The 26,425-nt window shown below is 41.0% G+C and overlaps 2 protein-coding genes across 2 annotated transcripts in view; both read right to left on the bottom strand.

The window, feature by feature from the left end:
• Window positions 1-10,269, bottom strand: part of LOC105917273 (carboxypeptidase Q) — a gene marked incomplete in the record, with an annotated part of 60,195 nt that extends 49,926 nt beyond the window's left edge. The window contains 6 exon segments of the mRNA XM_012852030.3: window positions 5,507-5,714; window positions 6,238-6,445; window positions 6,519-6,635; window positions 6,736-6,951; window positions 9,617-9,779; window positions 10,175-10,269. Coding sequence (XP_012707484.2) covers window positions 5,507-5,714; window positions 6,238-6,445; window positions 6,519-6,635; window positions 6,736-6,951; window positions 9,617-9,779 — 912 coding nt within the window.
• Window positions 10,270-13,174: 2,905 nt separating this feature from the next.
• LOC105917275 (syndecan-2) lies at window positions 13,175-26,257 on the bottom strand. The gene is made up of 5 exons (XM_012852032.3): window positions 25,951-26,257; window positions 18,976-19,114; window positions 16,872-17,092; window positions 16,388-16,625; window positions 13,175-16,247 (listed from the first exon to the last, which is right to left on the bottom strand). The coding sequence occupies exons 1-5, from the start codon at window positions 26,008-26,010 to the stop codon at window positions 16,084-16,086; spliced, it is 822 nt and encodes a 273-aa protein (XP_012707486.2). The 5' UTR covers window positions 26,011-26,257; the 3' UTR covers window positions 13,175-16,083.
• Window positions 26,258-26,425: the final 168 nt, after the last annotated feature.

Raw genomic sequence — 26,425 nt, 5'->3', positions numbered from 1 at the left:
TACAACGTCCACAGTTTTCCAGATTTAGAAGAAATTCGGGAGTAGAAACTAGCGCCTAGTGTCAGCTGACTGTGTATCACTGATCTGGTAAAAAAAAGAGGAGAGAATGAACTACGCACACGTCCATGACAGATAGCTCAATGAGCATTTTGTTATCAATTTGCTCGTTATTTGAGCCAAATTCTTTAATTATTAATGAAATTACCCAAACAATATACTATACGTTACATTTAAAGAATTAGATTATTGTATATATTTTTGGATTCTGTTGTATACAAAAGAAAAAAAGCACGACAAAGAATTGACAAAAACATAAGGCACAGACCTTAGAATATTGCCCACCATTTTTAATTAACTGAACTGATTTGCATCTTTCCCGTGTATTCTGATGCTAAGTTGCATATATGCTAACATGCAAATTATTGATTCAGAATAAATTTATTTAAAGCATCTTGTGTCTTGGTTCTCATTTGTTATTTTTATTCTACATTTTAATAATTTTCTTTTACCATCTCGTGTTCCTGAAATCGTACAGAAGAGAGCGTGAGCAGAGATCAGCTCACGCTCTCTTCTTCATTGGCTGTGGGCATCATTCAGGTCTGTAACCAGTTCACACTACCCGACTGCATCCAGATCCGGCAGAAGAGTATTCAAACACCTCTGAGTGACTGACTGACTGAGAATGCGGTTCAGCTCCGGTTCCCACACACACTTGCAATTTTGCATCTCTACCTTCTCACCCCAGAAGACTTTTGTCCCATCTAGCCAAGCCCACTGTCCCCAACTATTGCAGACCGGTGCAGGCTCAGAACAACTGGGTCAAATCTGTCAAAAGATCATGCAGAGTGTCCTCAGCCTTGTTTGACTCGCAAGTATGAACACAGCTGAAGGCAAAACGCTAGAAAAATAATGAAATACGCCCTTTAAACTATCTATTCGGCAGCTTTAAAACAAAGCGAACACAAAAATCCTTCAAACCAATCAATTCAGGGAGTTACAGCAGGAGTCTTCGGAGGGAGAAATCATCAAAGTGTGCAGCCTTCAAGTGTAAACTTTGCAGACCGTTTACATGCACAACACGCTGCGCAACCTACTCAACGGGGGATAAATTAGCGCATGTCCTCTTTGAAAATTACATTTCAAAGAAAGATGGAAAGAACAGAGTCTGAGTGGGTGGAAAGAAAATCCAAGCACCTCAGCAGTCTTGGATGACTTAAAGGGCAACCTAACTCTGGAAATGACTCACAAAACCTCAAATGTACATTTTTCTTTAAGTAAGTTTGCTCTCTCTCTCTCCCTCACACACACACACACACACACACACACACACACACACAAAGAAGGCCCAGCCACAACTGCTGCTACAGCGAGCTGGAACACAAAGTTTCAGGGCCAGACATGATGTCAGCCCAACCATGTGTTTCACTTCCCCTTTTTTCTTTTTTTCTTTTTTTTTTTTTTTACAGAGATGGACTTAAATGTTGGCTCAGAAACAGCTCCACAAAGCAAAAACATCAAAAACTAATGTTAATTTAAATCAGACTGGGAGAGGAACTGAAAGCGCATTGATTGCAAATATGTTAAAATTGTATGAACATGTAACACGCAGACTGTGGCCTGAACAGTGTGAGACGTAGCTTTAGAGATTTATCTCACAGTGAGATCTTCAGATCCGCTTGCTGGAACATCTCCTCCATGGATAATTGGCAGCTGTCTAAAATGGTTTCCCTTCGCTGATGATCTTTCTCCTTAAAGAATGAGCCTCGCTTTCTGAGGACATCCCTATTCGACGCTCTCCGGGTCGACGAACATCAGCAGCTTCTTTAATAAGTCTTTCCTCCCATACCATTGCGTTTTACAGAAGCACCTGGATGCATCGGACCAGAAAATCGTCACGGCTTCTGCTTTAAAAGAGGAGCTCAAACTCGTTTGACAAGTCGATCCGGTTTAATTTGGCTGCTTATTAATCTCTTCATTCCTACTGGAAAGGGAAATGTGTACACAGTTAATCACTCGTACCGTCACCATCTTAGGTTTCATTAAAGCAGCAGTAACAACAACAATGCTTTGCACCCCTGGAAAAGATGTACACAAAAAAAACATTTTGTGCAGCAGCAGCAGCATTTCTCACACAGAAAATGCTGTTAGCTTCCAAGAGTGTTGCAGTCTCACTATAAATATGGACGATTTTAAGCGAACAGCTTTTACCTTGGATCCAGTCTGTGACTTATGACAAGGAGAAAAAGGTTAGGCTTGCTAGAAATGCCCAGTCTCTGGTCTTTCACATTTGGTATGTACGGCTGGCTCAAATGGACTTGTGTCTGAGATTGTGTACTCAAAATTAAACACTGCATTGAAAAAAAAAACTTGATTTAATTATGCAACTGCAGCAAAAAAAAATTTAAGTCTTTTTACGTGTAATGATGGTACATTATAATTTCTCTGCACTTTTAGTTGCCTGATTTAAAGGCACGGTTTTGAGCAGATAAATACAGTAATTGTCTAGCTACATGAAAAACCGATGACATTGTGTGTTTTTCTTTTTTTACGTGGTGCCATCTGATAGAAGATATTCCTTCACCGAGGGCCTCGTTTATAAAGCGTGCGTAAGCACAAAACGAGGCCTGTAACTTGCGTACGTCACTTTTCACACAAAGGTTGTGATCTATTTAACGACAAAAAAAAAGCATGACGGGAAAATGTGCGGTCCCCACTGCATTTTTAGGACGACGTAGATTGTGAAGTGGTGAACTGCAGTCAAACCACACCATGATTCCTCTTAGATGTTCAATTTCAATCCTTGCAAGACTTTAATCATAGATCGCCTTGGTCATAAGCATTCAAATGCGTGGTTTTAATCATGCTTGCACTGGAGACACATAGCTATACGCAAGGACCTTTCAAATCAATAAAAAAAAAACGCCCATAAGTGAACGTAAATCTTAAATAAAGGTCTGCACATTTCATCAGGGTTTTCTACCATCACATTCCTCCCCCGGATGATCACCAGGGTGACACGTTCCACCGATTGACACACACATCGTGACAAGGTGTGACAGCGGCTGGGAGGAGGCTGTGTGCCTCCGATCAGCTTCCCCCAAGACGAGAGGAATTTCAACACGGCACACGAGTTGAAATGTCCTCCAACGATTAAGACCGTGATAAGATTCACTTTTTAACAACTTCTTTTTTTGTGGACAACATTAGGTGCTTTTACCTGTGATTTACCCATTAAAAAAGGCCTTTCTCTGATTTTTTTTCCAGTGTCTTCTCTTTTCTCAGTGGTTGCGATTGGGAACCGTGAAATAACAACGATCAGCGGACTCACTTAAATAAACATTGCCAGTGATGAGCTGCTTTGCAATGACCATTTATGGTTGAATCTGGGCGTGGAGACGGCAGATGCAGCTGCGGATTATAAAAAGAAATTGCTTGCTGGTGGGCAAGCACACGGTTTTATAAATCATTTTAGTTTTTATGGTGTATGCAAACTAGTGTTGTACCGATACCAGTATCGGCCGGGGCTCCGATCCAGCACTAAAATGGTGGTATCGGTATCGGCGAGTACCAACAAATACGGCACCGATACCATTTTGATGTTTGTATGTTACTTGAACGCAGCCTTCTCTCTTCCGACACTCACTAGTTCTACTGGATTCACTTTGTATTAGTCTTTTTCCTGCTTTACAAAGGTAGCAGTTTGACAAAGCTATGATGGCAATTATTTTACATCCAAGTAGTATGCAGTTCTTCATATATACACACACATCAATATCAAACAGATGGTATCGGTATGGTATCGGTATCAGCCGATACAGCTCAGCCAGGTATCGGGTATCGGTATCGGGGCCAAAAAATGGCATCGGCGCAACACTAATGCAAACTTTTAGTACAGACGCTATGCAATGTTTTGTAAATGAGACCCTGAATCTGCTAAACCTTGAGTAACATGAACCGTAATGAGAACCTCTTCAATTCCACTAGGATGTTTTTATATGCTTTAAGTTTTTTTGCGTTTGTTAAATATACAATATATTGCAGCTCTTTTATAGCTTGAAGTTTATGGGTTTCCCTGAGTTATCTGTTTCTTTTGCTATGTTCCATTAGTTAACTCCAAAGAGCAGAAACTGCTTACAATTTAGGACAAGAAAGTAGGTGAACCTAACTTTTTTAACAATGGTAAGCACCAATTCTGATTTTAAGATGTACAAAATGTATATATATCTGCAATAAACGAGTTTCCCTAACAGCACATAAATGCACCAAGCAACACCCAATAAAATACATTTCCCAGCATGACTTGAAGATCACGCAGAAAGAATTTCCCATTCGTGATCCATACTGAATGCACTTGTACGCCTCTTTACCCCAAAGTGCTTCTCACTACAGTCATTCACACGCTGGCGGTGGCGAGCTACATTGCAGCCACAGCTGCCCTGGCTGACTGAAGCGAGGCCCTCTGACCACCGCCAGCAGGCAAAGCAGGTGACGTGGCCACCAGTTAAAACCTGGTAAAAAACCTGTTAATTGTTGTCGCAATGAGGACGCTGAAGCACAAAGATGATAATAAATGAAAAGTGGATTATTTATTTTTTTAAATAGTTATGCATTTCAATTCTATGAAAAATGGTAACTTTGAAAATTTCTTGATGCCTTTCTCAAAAATCAGTAGAAAAACTCATTAGTGGGATTTCAGCGATCGAGCCCTTCTCAGCATTGCCAAGCAGCTTTTTGGGTTGGTGCCACTTGGACTTTGATGATTATTTCTCTGTGATGATGAGCTCCAGTTCTTTCTTCTAGGCCTCTACACTACAAAGCAACCAGACCCACCATGCAGTTCGCCAAAGTTGCCAGGAAAAGGACGCCACAGACAGAAAGTGACAGGCTGATTTGATATTGCAATTAAATCTGCATTTCAACAATTTGATTTTGGGAATTTGTGAACATGGAAACTATACTGTTTACATAACAGAAGCCTCCCGTAAAGTTATGGTGGTTCCTGGAAAGATCAGATAACTCCACCGCAAAAATAAAGGGTTGACCAGACAGCTTGGGAAATCTTTGGCCAGCCCTTCAAACGGCACGCTGAAGTAGGGACGGCGTGAACAACTTTTTAGTGCTGGAGCGGTTTAGGGTTATTTTATTTTAAACATTATTTTGGGTTTTCCATGAACGTCACTTAGATTAAGCATCCAACGAGCTTATCCCACCACTAAAACCTCTAATGTGAAATAAAGAGGTTCTAGATGTACATCAGTGGTCTCAAACTCTAGTCCTCAAGGGCCTGATGCTGCAACTTCTAGACGCATCTCTGTTTTTACATACCTGACTCCAATCTGAGCTCACCAGATTGACTGCATGCCAGGGAGGTAGTTCAGCCGTTTGATTCAGGTGTGCAGGGCAAAGCGTCTAAAGGCTGCAGGAGCCCCTGAGGGTTTGAGTTTGAGACCCCTGGTTTACAGAGATAAACAAGCCGTGCAGGAATATCTGAGCGAGTGCCTGCTACCTGCTCCGGGCGCTGCCAGCCTCTTATCTCAGCCACCGTGTTAAAGGAGTCAGCGTCCGGCAGAGTCTGGGCTCCCATCACGAGTCTGACCACGATCTTCTGTTTGTTGCGGGCCAAACGCCACAGCAGCTCCGCGTCCTCCACCGTGATGCAGGCCGTGGGGATTCGCTTCACTCCGTCCTGGTAGGTCTGCCAACCTGTGTGCGGACTAGAAGGATAAAAAAACAACACCCAGAATTAGTGTTGCAACGATACCGATACCGGTATCGGACGGGGCCCCGATCCAGCACTAAAATGGAGGTATTGGTATCGGCAAGTACCAACAAATAGGGCACCGATACCATTTTGATGTTTGTATGTCACTTGAACGCAGCCTTCTCTCTCCCGACTAGTATTATACATGTTATATAAGTTCATGAAAGTTGCACTATTTTGGCATTTAAGAGCCAAAAGTCAGGGTTTAAAAGAGATAATTCAATTATTAATTAATTGAATTATTAATTATTAATTATTAACGCAATAAAAAGTTCTACTACCCAAAGTAGTATGCAGATCTTCATATATACACACACATGAATTTCAAACAGATGGTATCGGTATCGGCCGATACTACACAGCCAGGTATCGGTATCGGGGCCAAAAAATGGCATCGGCGCAGCACTACCCACAATGACTGTAATGTATCTGCTGGGTCTCTGCAACAGGCACTGGGTCGGGGACAGATAGCGTACCTGTTGATAGAGAACGGAGTGACGGATCGTATGAGTGTGGCCACAGCTCCCACTCTGGCTGCCTCTGAAGCGCCGAAAGCCCGATAGGAGACTGTCTCCCCGTAGCTAATAAAAGGCTGGTTAAAAACCACAATCCTCCCTGCGGCTTCGCTGGCTCTACGCTTCAGTTCCTCAAAGGACTGAACCACCAACACCTCAGCCTCAATGCCTGAACAGATAATGACTCGGTGAAGACGGACGGCGCACGAATCAACGCGTCTTAATAAACGTGTAATCGTTACCCTCCGGAGGTGTTGCCACGCTGCTGCCCAGTCCCAGTATAGCCAGGCTCTTGGCCCTGGGCACAACCATCTCTGCACTCTCCTTCCCTCTGACCCAGTGGGGGATTTTTACCGGCTCTGTGGAGGAAAGCAGAGAAGGGAACACAAATGAAAAAAATAGCAAAAGGATTTCATGAAGGTTTGGAAAAACATATGAGTAAATAGGTATGAAACGTACCCAGGTGAACTTCGAGCCCATCCTGTTTCATGGCGTCGTACATGTATCTGATAGCCCTTTCCAGGTTCTGTGACCCACTGACCCGGTTCCCCACAGTGTCAGTAAAGTCCGCCAGCCGCCTGTAGGAGCGGTTCTGGGCGGCGCCAAACACGGCGCGCTCAATGATGCGTTTGGCCACGTCAGCGTATCTTCCCACCTCTGCTGCTACGTCTGGAGCTGGATTAAAATAAAACAAAAAGCTGCTTACTCAGCGTCTTTCTTGTTGATAAGAAACTTCCCTAACTTAATATAATCAACAATAACCTGGAGGCATTCAAATGCAACTGATGATCGCTCATTGGGATGTCCTAGAAAAGGCTGGGAAGATTGGGAAGTCTCTCTATAAAAGAAGCATTGGCCATTGGCCGGTCCGCAGCGTAGATGTGTTTCTTTGTCATTTATGTTTTAATTAAACCTTCATTTTTACATTACAAGTAAACACCAAAAAAAAACAAACATGAAATACAACAATAACAACCGAGTTCCATGCAATAAAAATAAAAATCGCACATTCCTTGTCATTATGCAGTGGGAGCAAAATTGACATATGAGCTGATAAATGACACAAAAAGACTCCATATTTGATTTTTTTTGTTTTACTATGACATTGTTTAGTAGAGCAATCAGTAATTCAAATGAAGCAGTCTCTGTCATGACTTTAATTCAGGCATCAGTCTGAGGCCTTCGGGGACTTTTCCAGTTCAACAGAATGTGTCTTGCAGCCACAATAAAACGCATAGATGTGTTGACACGACGGCAGGAAAAAAAAGACATCAGCGATCGCCTCAGACAAGCAGCTGCTGCAGCCCCTCAGTTGGGGGAAAGTTTTAAGGCCATTTCTAATCGGGTCCAACACAGACAAAGATTCACAAGAAGGAAACATGCCAGTCAGCTGAACCCGAGCTCAGAGGATGCAATGATCCTGATATGCAGGTGGCAGCAGGTTTACATTGCACAGGTCGGGTAGTGTCATCAGAAAAAGAGTGAACAGGTATGTCGTGTTTAGAAGGGTGGCCAGGAGAAAGGCTCTTCACAGGTGAGGCCTCCTGTTTGACAGCTAAAGCTTGGCCCATAATGGGTCACAAACAGGATAATTATTTAAAAAAAACAGTAGATAATCTACAAAAGAATGTCTAAAATGGAAATAAGTTAAGGTTTTACGATGGCCTAGTCAAAGTGTAGGGATTTTGTAGAGTCATGCAAAAACAAATGCCTGCAAAGCCCAGTGAACTGAAGCAGAGTCGGACACATCTAATGCTGTTAAGAGCGATTATACAAGCTATTCGGTTATAGGGTGTACCTGATTTTCCCCATTTTATTGACACTGCTTTACATAACTTTCACTCATAAATGTTATTATGCATTAATCAGTGTATATATTACATTATTAAGTGCATTACATAGGATCAGAGGCAGTTGTTGCTTGGATCACAACTTGGAAATGCGATCAGTTTAGCAGTCCAGGTTTCATCCATTTATATCACATTTATCATGCGTGTCTCAATACTAAATGGTCCAGATGCAAAAAATAAAAAAGCTTAGAACATGCTATGTTTGTGTTTTTACAAACACTTTTATCACAAATCACACACTGTGTTTTAAAGAATCTCTCTTTAGGGTAGGGTAGTTCAGTTTAGATCTGATGTTTACTAGTTTTAGATTTAATAAGAGAGGTCCAACATGTATCCTTAAACTGTGGTAAAAGCCTTCAAAGTTAGTGGAATAGGACAAAACAACAACAACAAAAATCAATCTAAACAGACATGAGACAATTTTTTTTAAAATTAAGTTAAAAAGAAGAGAAAGGATTAAGTGAGCCATTATCCCTAATAATAAAAATTACCAAGAATTATTTTACATGGAGCGATAGCTCTCCTTTGTCTCAATTTGTTTTAAGCAGGGGTGTCCAAACTTTTCGTTAAATGGGCCAAAAATAGTCAAATCAGAAGTTCTCACGGGCCAAAAAATAAAATAAAAAATAGAAATAAAACTTACATAACCAAGAAATTATATTTTGGTTTTTTTTCACCTGCTCCATAAAAGATGAGCGTTTTTTATTAAACAAATAATTCAGATCTTCTGTAGGAAATGGATGTGTAAATCAATGTAGGCTCCAGGATTCAGAACCAACAGCCTAAAACATTCATTTATCCTTACAGTCATAATATTTTTGAAATAATATCATGAGATTTTGGTGAGAATGGTGTTTTGTTACACATCTGTCTTTGTGTTTTACTACTTGCTGTGCAATCAATTACTGAAGACTCTTTAACTGGATCTGGAAAAGACTTTTTAGCACATTAAAAGATGCTCATACAGTTTGCAAATCCTTCTGGGCTTGATGGGAAAAAGAAAACTTGATTCGCTGTGTCTGCTCTCAGCATCTATGGTGGATAGACACGGCCATTTTTACTATGAAATTAAAAGAGAATGAAAAAAGCGTGGTTAATAAAAGACGACTACTTTGTGTTGTACCTAACATTTTCAGTTGGAAGAAAATTTTAACTTGTCTGTAATAATTTTGCATGAAAAAGTCTTTATCTGCCTGAGCCATGGATGGGCCAAATTATTCTTAAGTTGCAGCTGGGGGCCCACCAAACCAGTCCAGAGGCTTCAAATGGCCCCTGGGCCCCACTTAGGACACCCCTGGTTTAAAGTCTTTTGACTGCAGCTGTGGACACATGCACAGACCAATTATCGAAACAGGCAAGGTGTGTTTTTTATTTTTTATTTTATATAACAGGGTGTGCCCAAAACCAAAAGAGAAAAGCAAGATATAAAGGCCATCGTGATGTGTGCATTTACCCGTAAAGGTTACTGGTTGGGAAGGAGTCTGAATTACCTGTCTTCTTGGTTTGGTTAGATGCAGCCCTGATGGCAGATGCTGAACTCATGAGGCGCTCAGAGGGAGGATGGCTGCCAGAAACAGCTGACAAAAAGAGAAAGAGAAAGAGAGAGAGAAAGAGGCGAAGGAGGCAGCAGGCCTGGCTCCCCTCCAATGCCATCTGTGGAAAAGAAATGTCAGAAGTGATTACAGACGTGTTTCACAAACAGAACCAACAAGATCTACAGGAAACACCTCTCATGTAAACGGGATTCAAAACAGTATGACTGGGTTACAACAGCTTCACTAACACCCCATTCAGACAACAGGAAGACCGATCATTTGTTTATTTATGTTTGTTTTATTTTTAACCTCCACACAGCTTTCGCTTTCAGTTTTAAGCTCAGCAGTTAAATGTGAGCGCGGTGTCCATTTAAAACAAATGTCCAGCCGGAAGTCAGCTTTCTAACCCACACACCGGCAGATGACAGGCTCTGACATAAACCAGCCGGTAAATCAGATTAGCTAAAAACAAACGAGCAAAAACACGCACAAAACCAGACAGCAAGCACAAACCCTTGATGTTGTTCTCTTTGACGTTTCAAGGTCTTATGAAAGTTAAAATAAAACGGCTGTATCCCAGATATACGGGAGTTTAATCCCTGTTTCCGTATTGATTTTGTTTTTGTTTTTTTGCCATGCGGACTTCCGGTCTAATTTTCCTTCAAAATAAAAGCTTCACTCGTAGTTCTGATTTTGTGTAAAATTGTCTCCATTTAGACTACACTGCATTTAATAGACATAAAATAGCAGTAACATCAATTGTTTTTGATTATCTTACAAATGTTGAAGATTAGCAATACCGACTATAGTGACAGTAGTTTCTCTCTCTTTGAAAAACAAAAAACCTGAAGGTGTTGCAAAAGCAGACAATTTGGCAGACAGGGCTTCTGCTGAAAAGAAATGTCCCCTTTTCCACTTTTTTCTTTGATTTTCTACCAACGCAACGCAGTGCCATACATTGTCGTAATTACAGTTTTAAAAGCAAAATGATATTCACTTTTCTTTCTATACCGCTAAATCTTTTTTTAAAATTTATTATTATCTCCAACAGGTTACAATTTTAGGTATTTAACCAACTAAGCATGTTTTTGGGTAAATCAATGAATTAATACAAGCATGGATGCTTGAAAAATGTGTGGTTTGAACCAAACTACCCAAAACAGTTTTTGACAAATATTAAAGATGTTTGCTAGCCAGGGGAAGTTGCTTCTTGTTTTAACTGTGTGTCATTATGGAGTCAATTAATGGAGCCACTAGTGTCATTTTAGTAGACTGGTTTTGTTTTCCATAGCAAAGACTCCTGACTTAAAGCTATAGTTGTTAATCCTGTTAGAAACACTTTTTGTTACACTGAGTGAAATGGTCCTTCCATCACGACAGTGGTCAATACATTGGGGGGATCGTCTTATCTATTGGTTGTCCTACAAGCCAATCATCCTGCCGCGCTGATGTAACACCAGCGTCCGTGCTCGTTCCCTGTTAGTTTCAGCTTGCTTGCTGCGCATGCGCACTTCTAAGTGTTTACAAATTCGCTTAGCTTCATTTTAGCTCCACGGCTCTCATTGTATAGTTTAAAAATGTCAGAGAGTCGCAAGAAGCAACCTGCGTACAAGTTTATGAGAAGTAGAGGAAGGCCTTAGTAAAAAGAAATAAGACCAGAGTACATTTGGGAGACTTTTTCATGCGATCCCCTTGAGGAGCAGAACAGTTAGTAAGATCGTCTGGTGGATGCGCAGTTATTCTAAAAGGGACTTACATTTCTTACTTGCATTTCCGGAAAAATCGGCGACTTACATTTAATGTTTCTGTATTTCCTTGTATCTCTTTACCAAACAGAGCCACTGGGGGTGCTATTGCATCCATGGCCTTTCCATTTTTCTTTTCTATGGAAATTATTCACATCTTTGTTTCTGTTTAGTTGTGTCTCTTTTCTGAATGAAGCAATTTAATTGTTGCCATTACCTTCGGGTACCCTCATTGCTTTTTTTTTTTTTCTATCTGAAATTATTCCTGATTCAGTGCACCGTGTGTTTTTACTAAATGGTGTCATTGGTGCTGCTATTTGGTTGTATTGGCTTAAACTGGATTAATTTAAATAGAACTCAGACCAAAGCAGATTTGTATATAACTGAATCAAAATTGGGCCTGTTTGTCTTGTACATTTTCTTGAGATGGCATTACTTGTGAATTAACGCAAAATATAAATATATAATATTGACAGTGTAGTACTCATGGTTTAATACGGTGTTGGTACTTCTGGAATAGTGGAGGTTCTTAGCAATTGCTTCACAGCTAAATATGTAAGCCTTAATCTTCTTGTAAACATCTCGGTTGCCATAATAATGCCCAGTGCTTGGAATGGATTATGTCCGCAGTGCAAAAAAACACAGCACTTATCTGCCCACATCCCAGTCTGTCGTTTACATCCTCCAGCTTTCTTTACCACTAATCTCCAGCATTCCTCTGCAATCACTTAAAGTGTTCCACCCAAATTAACTCCGTTTCACACAACCTACTTTTACACAATGTGAGCTTTTGGCCAGCTTTTTAAAACCTGCAATTTAGTTTTAGATGTTTGCTTTCGAACATGGGACAGTTAGACTTTGGGCACCGTTTACCCGGTATTTATGTGTGTGTGTGTATGAGATTTGGAGTTCCCTCTCTGCATTCCCAGGTGCTGAAGAACGTCTTATTTGGAATAGTCCAAATGCCAATTAATCCAGATTGATTGCTTTAAATTAGGAGCTTCATAATTCTCTTTCGGAATTAGATTTGTTTAAAAAAAAGAACAATGGGAGTAATAAACACAGGCATCTAGCGTTACAACTTTAATTTTCATCTACAACCTTAAAGTGCAAGGGCAGTGTTGGGGGGGGAGGGGGGCATTTGCTCCTGACAGATCTTTGTTTCACCTTTAACAGATCTAACTACATTTAATATCTTATGAACATAACCAGAGTAAATACAAAATGCAGATTTCAGATGACAAGTTATTTTATTGAAGGAACTACCAACCTGCCCCTTTGTAAAAAAGTAATTGCTCCCATAACTGAGTAACAGCTTGTGCCAGCTTGCATGACTACAGCTGCTATTAATTGCTTGTAATAACTGATTTGGAGACAGTGGAGGAATTTTTGATTACTTTTCTTTGCAGAATTGCTTTGATTCAGCCACATTTGGGAGGTTTTTAACCCAGAAGGCCTCGTCTAGGGTCCTGCCACAGCAGATCAGTCAAATTTAAGTTCACACTTTATAGGCCACTCCCCAGACTGAAGTGTATACACTCCATAACCATCTTCAACCTATAGGTGGATTAGACTTTTACTTTACCACCACCGTGTTTGCTGGTGTTAAGTTTTCCTGAAATACTGTTTTAGGTTTACCCTTGGTTTAATTCAGGATGCAAATGTTCCAAAAACCGGGGTTAATCACAGGTTAGTAATGATTTCTCCTCCCCACATATTCTGGTTTGCATAGAGCTTTTCCCTGTAATGAATGGAATCATTCACTGAAAAGGCTTTTTGTGTTTATTCCGGTTATTTATGATACTGAAATTCGCTTGATGATCCGAAACATTCAGGTGTGACAAAAAAATAAAATAAATCAACACTTTTCCACAACAACGTATATACCGATCCAGAGGTTACAGAGCGATGCATAGAATTATACACTTGGTGAAGAACAGATCAAATAAGATTAACTGACATAAGGTTGGAAAATCACTTTTTTTTTGTTTCAATACAAAATATATTTTGGGGCGTGGAGTTGGTAGTTGCCCCTTTTAACCCATCCATCAGTTGTCTACATCTGCTAACTGTGAGGGGTTGCGAGGAGGGGGTGTTGAGTGACGGGGTTTGGTCTTGGATGCCAATCCATCACATTTATTTAGCTTGTATGAAATCCACCAACAGCACAGCTCTTCCAGCCTTTTTATGGGGGGAGTTGATGCTTGATTGGTGCTTATTTCACTACAACCACTGCAGTCCACTCATCTTAAAACAACGATAAAGACAAGCTTTTTTTTTTTAAACAGGCTCCATTTTAATTATGTATCAATTTTACATTTCTTTTAGATGAATATCCATGCTGCAAATTAACAGTAAATAGTTTGTCAACTCCATTAAAAACAGCCCGGGCAAGAGGTAAAAATGCGTCTTCTGTACTATTCCCAGGTATCGACGGCATGCTGCAGTAATTTCAAAAGAGACTATGTATAAATTAAAGTGTAGTTTACTTGCTGTTTAAGCTGAAAGATACAAGAATGCATATATCTGTCTCATCACCAGCTGGATTGCAGCAAACGCTATGTCACCGTTTACCCTGGTTCTTGGTTTTGCAACAGACGTTTTCTAGACAGCCCTGCTATGGGGACATCTAATTCAGGGAGAAAAAAAAAAAAAGAAATAGGCGATTTTGATCGAGTACAGCTCAAAAGTTCAACACTGGACACCGACACTGTAACAGCACAGCAGAAGAGAGCAAATGAAAGCACTGTGAGAGGCACTGACGGTTCACTAAACACCACGTCGACAGCAGGTCGGTGACCACATCCTCCCGTTTATTCCAGCCACAGTGGATAGGTAGTTTGCATTTGCATTCAGATAATTTCATAGTGTCTCTTCTATGAACACAAACTGCAAGAGAAAAAATAAAAATCTGGAAACAGAGTCTGACAATGACCTTTGACTTAAACTTAACCCAAAAAAAAATGAAACAAGAAAAGCAAACACAGAGACTCAGTGACTGTTATATTTTTATGTCAAGAAACTAAATCCATTAAAAGTCTGAAATCTTTCATTCGGGTGACACGCTGAAGATGGAGGCGCAATTGTAGTTGCTCCACGCTCTCAAACATTGACCCGAGTCCTCCTGATGAAAAAAATATGACCCTTTCAGAGGGACCCGATTGTTTTGCTCTGAGAAGCATCTATGGAACAATCTTCAACATATAATAACAATATTAATAGGCAGTAAGTAGATAAAGTCCATACATATTCAAATCTCTAACCTTCCTACTAAAATATTGCATCAGCTGGGTGTAAATGTATGTGCTAATAAGAAGGAATACCACCCCTTTGTCATTGCCGTTAACCTGCATTACATTATTCCTGCAGCTCCCGCTATGCCTCTTTGGCCATTTGAGGTAAAGTTTAATAATAAGCCTATAAAACCTATATGTACATGCATTTTTTTAGCCAAACAAAATGAATATTGTAGTTGAGAAACAGAACTATTTTTTTTTTTTTTTTTTAAAAACAGACGGTAAAATAAGAAGTAACAAGAGATGCTTTTACTTTAACTCCAAGCCCTCTTTCACAGCTGCACACCGGACTGTCAGGAAGGAATGTGCATTTGGCCGTCACCAGGCACTTTGGTCACTTCTGTGGGTTCTGAATTACAGTCATTAGCTTTGGCTCTACCTGTCCCACAAGCCTGCAGGACTCGGCCACCAGGTCCGATAATCCTGAAAATGTCAGCAACGCTTGAAACACGTTCTACCTGAGGGACCTTTACGGAATGGGAAATCTCTCGGCTCACAGAAACATTGCCTCGGGACATGAAAAAGCTATTACTATATTTAGTAGAAATGTAAAGCGTCTTTATATTTGGTCAGTTTCTATAAGTGTCAAATATTTGTAGGGAAAAAAGAAAAGAAAAAAAAAAAAAAATCACACTTGTACCTGCAGAGTAAGGAAATCTCTCGTGGCAATACTGGGCAGCTTATAAAAAGATTCATTCTCATAACAAAAATATTCATTTCAACAAAGAAGCGTACACAAAGTGAAATATAACAAAAGCAAATATGACTTCTAAGAGAGAAGGGTTTGTTTTAAGGACCCTTCGTAATACTAATATATGTAGTACCGTTTGAATTAAAAGCAATCAGAACAACTGAAGCCAGGTTTTCTCAGGTTTCTCTCATCCTCCTCATCTCGTTGAAAAGGGACAATGAATTACAGTGTGATTCAGCTGGAGGGTCCTGAAGGCACAGTGTTAGAACGAGTTTTAATCTGATAAGTGTACAAAATTACAACAGCTGTAGTCCACTCTGATAGTAAAAGGAACGATTCCTTTAAAAAAAAGAAAAAAATAAGAAAAGATGCTGAATATTTCTCCTTCCCTGGAAGGAAATAACACCAATGCATTTTGGGAGAAATGCATTTGTTTCCTTATGACCCTTCCTGCACAGATAGCTTTGCATTAGGTAGAGAAAAATCAGAAAATGATGGCACACACCAAACAGACAGGAGGGATGGGAATGAAAAAAGACAAAAACAAAAAGAGGGATATGTGCAGCGCCGGAGGAGAGCGGACACTTCCAACGTCGGGTGAAGGAGTCCTTCCTCGGCTGCTTATAGTTCCACATTTAGTCCTGATCGGCTGGAGCCAGGCTCCACGTTAGAGCGTCCCTGTCGGTCGGTTCAGGCGAAGAACTCCTTGGTGGGCGCTTTCTGGTAAGCCGTCGCCGACAGCTTGCTGTCTCCCAGGTCGTAGCTTCCTTCGTCCTTCTTCTTCATGCGGTAGGCGAGGAGGAAGAGGAGGGAGACGGCGCAGAGGAATCCGACCACTCCACAGGCAATCACAGCTGAAGAGAACAAAGTTTCATTAAAAAAAACAAAAAACAACAATCAGGCTCTCTTTGCAGACATTCTACTCCTGAATGTTTCCTACTCTTACATTTTGACAAAGCTAACTTTTGATAGATAAATATGAATCTATTCTTACCTGCTAGAACCTCTGTCCTCTCCCACAGGTTCTCCGAGGTGACTTCCTGTGGGGAGTTGAGCCCGTATCGTGAGCTCCCTTGTTTGTTATTGGGGAAAACCTCCTTTTTAATCACTGCTTCGGTGACTCCCACGCCATATTCATCATCATCATAGTCGCTCAGGTCCGTAGTTACGGCAACAGGCGTGGCACTGGTACTCAGGGGTTTGTCATCCCAGTTGGTCATTGGGTCTAGGACCTGACAAAAATAATTGGTATGTCAGAAAACCAAATCAGAGTAAAAACAAACATTGTCTAGTTTTATACCTTTTTATTAGCATGACACTGCGCCAGATCTGTTGTTAAAACTTTGCATAAGCAACAAACTACACTATTCAAATGACAGGATTTTGAATATATGATCAATGAGAAAAAAACATTTCAAACAGTTCAGCAGACTATTTTTATAAAAATTTGAATGACATCAGATGTGCGGTTGTTGTACCTGAACAAACATGTTGCCGTCGTCAGAGAACGGGCTCTCGGTGTCTCCCGCTGTGTTTGCTGGGTCCTGCTGGTCCGCCGCTGTGGCTGTCGGGCTGGGAGCTGAGCCTGCCGTGGTCTGTGCTGGACGTGGCTGCTGCCCAAAGCGTCTGTTTAGGCCCGCGGAGACCGTCGGGCCTCTGGTGACCTCTTTATTCGCTCTGTCTGAGAAGATGCTGAGACCTGGGATAAAAGTAGATTAATGGGTGTAAGAAGCTATTCAAAAAGGAGACCATTGAGAGACTCACTTTCAGGGTGTTAACAGAAAGGCTACAAATATTACATCAAAGGTGCCGTTTTATCCTTTTGAGCTTAAAAACCTTGGATCTTTCCTGAACCTTACAGGAATTGAAAATATTGGCTGCCTTCGGGGTATCCAAGAGTTAAACAGTTGTTAGTACCAGCTATGCCAACTAAAAATGCTAAATTCATAATAACTCGTTTTATGATCGCATAGTATGACCTTATTTAACCGCAGCACTTTTCTAACACAGATGGTGTGACATAACCCTAACGTCCACCATGATCTAATAAATAAATAAATTCAATAATGAATGTGTTATGTCAGCAAAATGGAGAAATTCACATTCTGAAGTGAAATCAGAATACAGCAAATGACTTCCTTTGAGATGCGATTAAAACAAAATGCATGAAAAACACACTAGTCCTACAAATTCTACACTAAAGCCTCCCATATGTTTTAATTTAGAATATTGTGCAGTAATCCTGTGTTGAACAGGGGATGGGCATTCATACCTTTTTGAAATCTTTTGTGTGGCACGATATGTGCAGCAAGCATAGAAAATGAGACTGAAAACTCTAAAAACCCTTTTATGTTGGGTAGAGTTATAAAATTACTGGTATATTGGAAATGGTGTTGAACATACGGTCATCTTCATTTTTGTGTTTACATGTGGGCTGGGCACATGAGCATGACACTTAAATAAAATAATTCATTTGTTTATCTACATTTGTTACTGTGATAAGAACTTGGAGAAGAAAATGGTCTGAAAACACCCAAAACTGTTTGTTTTACTGTTTTCTCCACTGTTGGCTCCACGAAAGCACCAATAAATATAAATGAATTAAAAAAGAATGTTAAATGCAGTTACTGTGTGCCAATTAGTGATAAAACAAATAGAAAAATGCTTCTTTATGCAAGTTAGTGTCCTGCAGAAGCCCCTTTCTTAAATTTTCATGTTTCTTAACAGCAGTACTGGTTTCAGTCATATCAAAGAAGTTATAAATAGCTTTTTATTCCTTCCTTTCATCTTTACCACCTTGGATGTGAACGTTTTGAAATGCTCATTTTGAAATAGCGCATTAGAAAAGGTTGATGTTAATGGCAAAATTTGAATTACTTCACAAAATCTTGCAAAAAAAAAGTTCTTACGCTCTCTCAAAGTGGTTTTTGACTTTTTTTTTGCGTAAATGCATGGAGGAGGAGATGGAAGCAGCTTTATCAAATCAGTTCTGACGCAACGACCATTTATCTCACGCGACTGATCAGCTATTTCTGCCGGCGTCTTCCTGAGTGTTCGTATAACGCTAAAACGGGGCTGAGAGCAACAACAGCTACGTGTAGACAGACAAAGACACGCGAGCATTTCTTAGTCTCATCCATGACAAAAAAACAACAAAAACAAAACAACATTAATTAAAACCTCGCTCCATTACTGATCTGTGGTCTGCGCTAGTTAGCGGCCTCTACTTCCTGTTTATTACAGAGCAACGTCAACGCATGATGGCATCACGCTTTGCGCCGTCTGGTTAACTTGCTACATACCAGTCGATGGAAACACTCATTCTTTTTTGCGACATTTTAAAAGTTTGCTCAAAATTCGAATGAGAATTGGATGGAAACACAGCCAACAAAACGTTTTAGGTCCGTGTCGGCTATCGCATTTGTTGAACAGCTAAAAACCCTTGCTGTGCTTCATGGCGGCCTTTTGCTCCCGATTTCACCAACTTCTTCATCGGGGAGCACCAGTTTCATCATCTTCAAAGCTTTGTCTCAAAATAAACCTGCCAGGCTAGGTATGGAAAAAGCAAAAATCCCTTTTTACCGTAGTCTCCAGATCCCGAGCCAGAGCCAGATCCACCATCGTCGTCGTCGTCGTCATCCACGGGGAGGTCACCTGATCCTGGTTCGTCTATGTAGAGGTCTTCTGCTAGGGCCTTGGTTGACTGGGACAGGACACTGAGCTGGAAGAGAGAGAGACAAACAGGGACACGGATGTAACGCGAGACGTCCAAGGAGAGGCAAAGAGAAGAGGAAACGAGAAACACCGATGCACGTAAATTCACACTTGCACAAACCCACCCTCTAATTAAAACCACGTGAGAGCCTCTGCAGCTCTAGAGTAAGACAATACCCCTCGTAAGCGATGATGTATGCAGGCCAAATATGCTGGAAGCCTGTGAGGGAGACCGCGGTGTGTAACTGCAGCCAGTCCATTGTGTGAGCTGCATTCAGGCTCATTCTGTGTGTCGTGATTGTGATTTGTGATGCTCCCCAGAGCCACACAGCTGAGATCTAAGTGTTTTTAGGGGCAGGGGGGGGGGGAGAGAGATAGAGCCGCTTCAAAGACAACAGACAGGGCGGACAAAGTGCATACACACTTTAAAAAAAACAAAACAAAAAAAAAAGGTGCTTGTTGCTCTGGAAACCCTCCTAGCAACCCGTTCCCTAAAAGTGACGCGGTGCAAACCCTTGAGAAACTGCGCGTAAATCCCAGGCAGCGAGGGCGCCAGAGAAAAATGGAAACCAAAAAGGAGAAGACTGGAAATGACCGAAAGTAAAAAAAGAAGAAAAAAAAAAGCGAAGGAAAGAGGGAGAAAAAAAAAAGTCACACAGATGGTGTTAGGACAGAAAGACACACACACAGACACACACACACACACACACACACAGAGAGACACGGATGAATATGGCCCATTGAGAGCCCAGCTATGTCTGGTATGTATACTATGCTTCCACTAACACAGGTGCTGAGAGACTTTGAGACAGGAAAGCCTGGGGAAAGGAAAGGAAAGGAAAGGGAGAGAGCGGAAGAAGAGAGGCCGAAAACGACTAAACAGGTACTGACGACAACAAAAGGTGTGAGACGGGGGAAACATTGGGTTTCACCACAGTTACGGTTTAGGACTTGAACTCAGCATTGCAAAACTAAAAAAAAATAAAAAAAACTCTTCCCCCGTCAACATCAGCTGGCAGTAAACACACCGGGTCAGAACTCTTACTCTTCTTTTGTACAAAAGATAAAGCAGAAGCCAAACATGCTCGGTCCATAGTTGGAGAATGAATCATGGGCGCTCCTTTTTAGTCGGCAGGAGGCAGAATATTGGAATGCACAGCCTTGCTGCTTTTAGCCAGCCATTTACAAATCCCGATGACATGCTGCCTAAATAAAAACACATGAGCAGACGTACACACAGGACACAGGTTTTCTCTTATAGTAGCAGACGCCGTGTTTTATTCCCAACGACTGGATCAGACGGCTTTGTGTTCAGAGTGTGTGCAGACGGAGAGAGTGGCCGGATTTACGCTGTTTACGGTCCGTCTTCAAACCTTCCACCACAGATCTGAGCGCGGGCTTAGACTCGCTCCCCCCCCTGATCTCGAGCCTCCTGAAACCTCTAACAGGATCCTTTTCAGGATTACCCCACAACCAGCCCCATCAACTTTGGCAAACTTTCCTGTTCATGCTAAAGAAAAGCATCCCTGCGGCATGATGCAACATATTGGGAAGCAAAAGGTGAAAATGTTCTGAGAGTATGAATATTTTTGCACAGCACTGACTCTGCTGGCAGGACCTTCTGGCTCCAAGTCTTTTTTTTTTTATAGAGGGACTCACTTTCAGGGTGTTAACAGAACGGCTAATAAAAGTATTACATCAAAAGGTGCCGTTTTATCCCTTTGAGCTTAAAAAACCTTGGATCATTCCTGGACCTTACAGGATTTGAAAATATTGGCCGCCTTTGAGGTATCCAAGAGTTTTAGGATTTACTCGTGGAAACTGTTGTTTTAGTGCCAGCTAAAAAAAAAGCTAAATTCATAATAACTAAGCTTGTTTTAAGATCGCATAGTTTGACCCTCTTTAACCGCAGCAACTTTCCGACACAGATGGGGGCAGCGGTGACGAAAGCATGTACCGTTAGAACCAATCAGAAAACTCAACTGCGATAGCCGGCGTTCAACAGCACTAGGCCGGTTTTAAAACTAATATTGCAGAACTAAACAAGTTCCCATAAAGATGTAAAAACAAACCGCTCAGAAACAAAGTACTTTAGGCCCAGTTTATCTGCAAAAAAAGTAGATTTAGGGGTGAGTTACACTCCAAAGACACAACAACAAGGTTGAGGTGCTGCTGAATAGACAGACTTTAGTGAATGAGACGTCAAAATTCACGTATAGCGGTGGTGACATCATGATTATACGTTAACCGGGTGTTAACAGCAACTGATAGTCAACGCAATATTCAACAACATTGTTATTACTTTTCTCTCGCTGTGCAACCCCAACACTCCGCCACTTACGCGACTACACACAAAAAAACAGAAAAGAAACTGCGATCCGCAGCAGGAATCTGCCGACCTGTTTCCTTGATCGGCTCTAAAATAGTGATCAGCAGGTTAAAAAGTAAAAAAATAAAATAAAATAAAATAAATAAATAAATAAATAAATAAATAAATAAATATATATATATATATATATATATATATATATATATATATATATATATATATATATATATATATATATATATATATATATAAACATATGTTTATATAAACTAAACGCTAAGTCGACCGGATGCTCTTTAGATCCATTTGGTTTAACTTTAAAAGAATGAAATAAAGGTTAAGAAGATCTGCTTTGGTGTATAAATGGGGCTTATATTTTAATCCCATCATTACTATTTCTATGAATGGATTTGCAGAGCATACTTTCCCTTACAGGCAACCGTTGCAAACATTTAACTGTTAAATATAAAACAAAGTTCATTAGTGAGAAACACAACCATAAATGATCACAACTGGGAATCCTTCACAACCTAAAAGAAACCTGGAACTGAAAGGCCACATATGTGCTTCTCTTTACCAAATGATAACTTTTTTTCTATAAAGGCCCATTTTAGGGTACAATCATAACACCTTCCTGTTACCTGCTGTCTTTTCCTACTAGTTGAAGCAAAAATGTAAAAACCTTTAACCCAACTGTAACAGAGCCCCTCCTGTGTGTATCCCTTGTAAGGGAAGTGTTGCGTCACAGTTTACTTGAAGATGTGACACGGAGGCCAAACATCTGGAAAACACACAGATGGGAAACATACATGCCGTATATACCAGCGCGCCTCCTGAGGCTTCGCCGAACTGAAGAGCTTACAGGATACAGCTGGAGCCGAGCGGTGCCGCTATTTAAACATTCGGCGGGGGTAAAAGCACGTTAGAGGGGAGTTATAAAATCCAGCAACCCCCACTTTGTGGGTTTCTGGGGATAATATATAAATATTTCTCCTGGGAGCCAGTGAGCAGAGACAAGAGCGAGGTTGTGTAACGAGCCAAAGCACACAGAGAGCCTGTCATCGCCGTCCAGATACCTGCTTTACACAATGCCGCGCGAGGAGGGAGTGTGTTTGATCAAGGCTACAAAGAACAAAATGTTTGACCCCCTCGACATCAAGGTATCTGGTTCTTAAACTTCTAAAAGCTTCTAAAAGGTCAGAAATATAATATATATATTTTTTTCTCTCCAGCCCATCAGATCCTGCTGATGTTTAAATGGATTGTATTTCTCCAAACATCTAAATGTGACATTATCTGTCGTCTGGAGGTTTAAGGTGGAGATGTTGAGTCCAAACAGTTGCAAAAAATAAATAATTTTCAAATGTAAGAGTCTGTATTAATTAAGATAGCATAGGTTCTGGAAACTTCAGCCATCTCTGTTTGTAAAAGGATAAAAAAAAAACGTATGACTACAATATTTAAAAGATTTGCCACATGAATGCTAATAAATCATTCTCTATCCCAACACTGTGACTGAAACGCGGCCCACCACAGCAAGGAATGGCAGTCTGCTTTTAATTGCATTTCATCGCGTCTCCTTTCAGTGGAAAAGCAACTCCGACGGCCACGTGAACGTTTTCGGGAGCGGGCCGTTGATGGCTAATTAAAAAAAACAAACGCCGTGACGATGTGTCACCGTCTTCCTGCTTGCTCGTGTGGAAAACTACGCGCTGTCCACGCAGAAGCGTGCTTGCCTGGACTGGCCCAGAAGGACTCGCTGTGAGTCACCCATCCAGAAAATGACACGGCTACCGGCCCACATGCCGGCGTGAGCAAAACGCCCGCTCCCATGTTCTGCTTTCAGAGGACAGCGGCATCACCGGCTGACGAAGCCCTTACTGCTAAGCCGACTTCAACCACACAGGGAGACGGATGGGTTGGATATATATATATGATGCAACGCATCGCACCCAGCAATTTAGGCCTGGAGCCTGTATTAGAGACATGAGGTAAGGAGGAATAGCAGCAGAATGAGGAAAGAAGTACTAGCCGAGATTCTGGGAAGATAAGGTTTCTGGTGTTTCTGGGGAAAAGGAGCAAAAATAAGAAGTGATGGGGAAATCAGACTCTTTTCGTTGAGGAGAGATGAGATGGTTTTCACCGTTGTTGTCTCCCCCCCTCCCAAAGGACTATAAGACATGATATAGGGAAAATGTTCTTTGACTGAGGTTGTAGTTTTGAACTAAAAAAAAAAATAAGAAGGATTTACAAGTTTATCCCCATGTATGCGTCGAAGCATCTGTCCCCGACACTTATCTGATTTTAGCTAAACTCTGGAAAAAGGAAAGAATGCACCAAAGGTCCTAACCTTGCCTACAAGATGATTTCTCACAGCATTTCTGTGTTCACAAACACAAGACAACTGGAACTGACGGTCGAAAAGGTTCGACAAAAACAGTACTTTCCCCAGTAGCATATCACCCGCAGCCACTACAGCCAAAAAACGGTTCGGGCCAATCCCGTTGCAGCGTTGTGGATTAAGGCGGGACATACCGCTGTGACAAAAGCAACGTGACCATGGCAGCGCAGGAGGACGCACGTGTAGCTGCTGCTATCACATCTGATTTGTTAGACTCCATGATTTCCTCTTTAAAAGAAGAACAGCAACAAGCGCCTTGATTAGCTTACCTTGTTGTACTTCCCCTCATGAGGTCACTGCCCATATATGGCGGAGGTGAATATTTGGCACTGGGCTAAATAGTCTTTTTCGGGGTATTTTTTTATTTTTTATTTCTCTTTGCCACTGATTTTGCTTTTATTATGTAAAACTTAAAGGAACAATAAGTAATAATGACACCTAGTGGTTAAAATCAGAACAACACATACACAATGCCTTTCACGGAGACCAGCCATTTACCCAACGGTCCTGAGGCTGTGAACCTACACTGAATGTTTCCCATCACAGGGTGGGTACATAATGTTGTTTTCTGTTTTATTTCAGGCCTGCTTCTCTTACTGGCTTCCATGTCTGCAGGCTGCTGCTCTTTTGCCAAGACAAAATACCAAATGCTGCGCTCTGTACTGGGAACTCTCATGTGATTGGCTCAGGAACCAGGAAGTAAACACGGCTAAACCCTGAACCAAAGTAGTTCCAGATCGTACCTCTAAGTTTGAAAGGAGAAAAACGTGACTAAGACATTGTTGATGGAGAGGACCGATTGTTTATAGGGAATGGTACTTACATCCCAGGTGACAAGTGAGAATGATTTAGGTTGATTTTAGGGTAAATATTTTACTTATTGCTCCTTTAAATATGGTCGCCAAATTAAGTTAGCACTCTCTTTGAACCACAAAAGTAAAAAAACAACTTTTTTAGTTCCATTTGATTCGACTATTTTTGTTAATTTTAAAAATACAACCGGCCTTATGCTGTTGTCTTTACAACTACAGGCAGTTGGTTACGACAGGTTTTACAAGTACAGGCAGTCGGCTGATGCATTTACTGTACAGACCCGAAAATGCATCAAGCAGACGTAAAATCCAAACAGCAGATCCACAACTTGTTCCCCACCCCTCATTTACCAGCATGGGTTCAGGTTTCAGCACCTTTTCTTCCAGGACACACAGTCCAACACATCCTAAACAAGCTTCATCTTCTAGGGTCTATGGCTTTCACTTAACTTCTTTTTCCCCTTCTCTAACTCAAGTCATGCGACCACAATTTCATTTGCAATGGGAATGAAAAGCTGGTTTTAACCCTGTCATCTCCCCTCTCTGCAACTGGCACAGCTGTAGAAGAGTAAAAGATGAGGGATATGAATTTGTAATTCGTGTCACTGTAATCCCATAGCCAAACATTTGTATTTATCTTATACTGAGGATCACCTGATCTTGATGAACCACCCTAAGCCGAGCGTGGATGATAAATGGGAGCTGGGGTCTGAAAGCTTTTGGTTTAAAATGTCAAGAGCTCAGAGCCAGAGGCAGCTCAGACTTGTGAACTTGACACCAGCTGGTGGAAAGCTTGAACTTGGCTACAATCCGCGGCCTGATTATCAGCCAACATCTGTGTTAGGAGCAGTTCAGTTTTTTCTTCTTTTTTTTTTTTTTCCTCCCCACGTTATTACCTCTGGATACTGTTATCAACGTTAACGTTTTAACTGTAAATCATTTGTAGCCCCACGATTAAAATAATCTAAAAAAAAAAAAGTTATAAATAGATTATATACAAATACACCGTAAAAAAACAACAACGAACAAACGGAAATAAATGTTGAGAGGATACGGGAAATTATCCTACAGGAAGAACGTTTGGATAAAAACAGACGCTCAACTGGACAAAAAAACAAACAAAAACAAACAAAAAACACGTTATTTTTTGTTTTGTTTGTTTGTTTTCCAAACAGTTTTTAACGGTCCTAAAGTAGCTCGTTTTTTGTAGGTAAAATGAGGGGAAAAGGCCGCATGTTTGCCATTAATTAGGTAACTTTCTTCACTGTGAAAGCTGGACCCCCAAAGTAAAAGCTCGTTACCTTTCCGCCGATGAACCCAGTCGATAGCCCGACGACGAAGAAAAGCCACAGATTCTTCATCTTGACGACCAGAGACCGAAAAAAGAACACAAAAAAGTAGTGGAGAGGGAGGAAAAACTTCAAAGTCAAAACCGCAGAGCGATAAAGAAAAAGTAAATAGTTCTGATGACTGATAAGAAAAGAAAGTTGCTCCAAGTTCTCGTCACGTTTCTATGCTGGAAATGTGAATAGTTTGCGTGAATCTCAGCTCCGTCAGGAACAACTCCCCAGCTCGTTGTGATGCAGACTTCCACCGAGGAGGAGATGTTTAGACTGGAACGTGCGTGCGGCGTGGCTGCGCGATTACGTCAGCGCGGCGTGACGTCCTTCATGAAGACAGTGGGTGGGCTCGGTTGGTTGGCGGCGGGGTTTGTTATGTCGACACCTTTATTTTTATACTTTAAAAATAAAAATAAAAAAGACGTATTCTGTCGCT

The sequence above is a fragment of the Fundulus heteroclitus genome, chromosome 3 (assembly GCF_011125445.2).
Source record: "Fundulus heteroclitus isolate FHET01 chromosome 3, MU-UCD_Fhet_4.1, whole genome shotgun sequence".
Taxonomy (NCBI): domain Eukaryota; kingdom Metazoa; phylum Chordata; class Actinopteri; order Cyprinodontiformes; family Fundulidae; genus Fundulus; species Fundulus heteroclitus.
This window is presented reverse-complemented; position numbering and strand designations above follow the sequence as displayed.

What these genes read in the sequence shown, in the direction of transcription:
- LOC105917275 (XM_012852032.3), bottom strand. Translation starts at nt 26,010, where the DNA reads ATGAAGAATCTGTGGCTTTTCTTCGTCGTCGGGCTATCGACTGGGTTC. An exon ending in CTGGGTTCATCGGCGGAAAG is followed by an intron (nt 19,115 to 25,950) that starts GTAACGAGCTTT and finishes TCTCTCTTCCAG; the next exon opens with CTCAGTGTCCTGTCCCAGTC. An exon ending in CTCGGGATCTGGAGACTACG is followed by an intron (nt 17,093 to 18,975) that starts GTAAAAAGGGAT and finishes CTTTTATCCCAG; the next exon opens with GTCTCAGCATCTTCTCAGAC.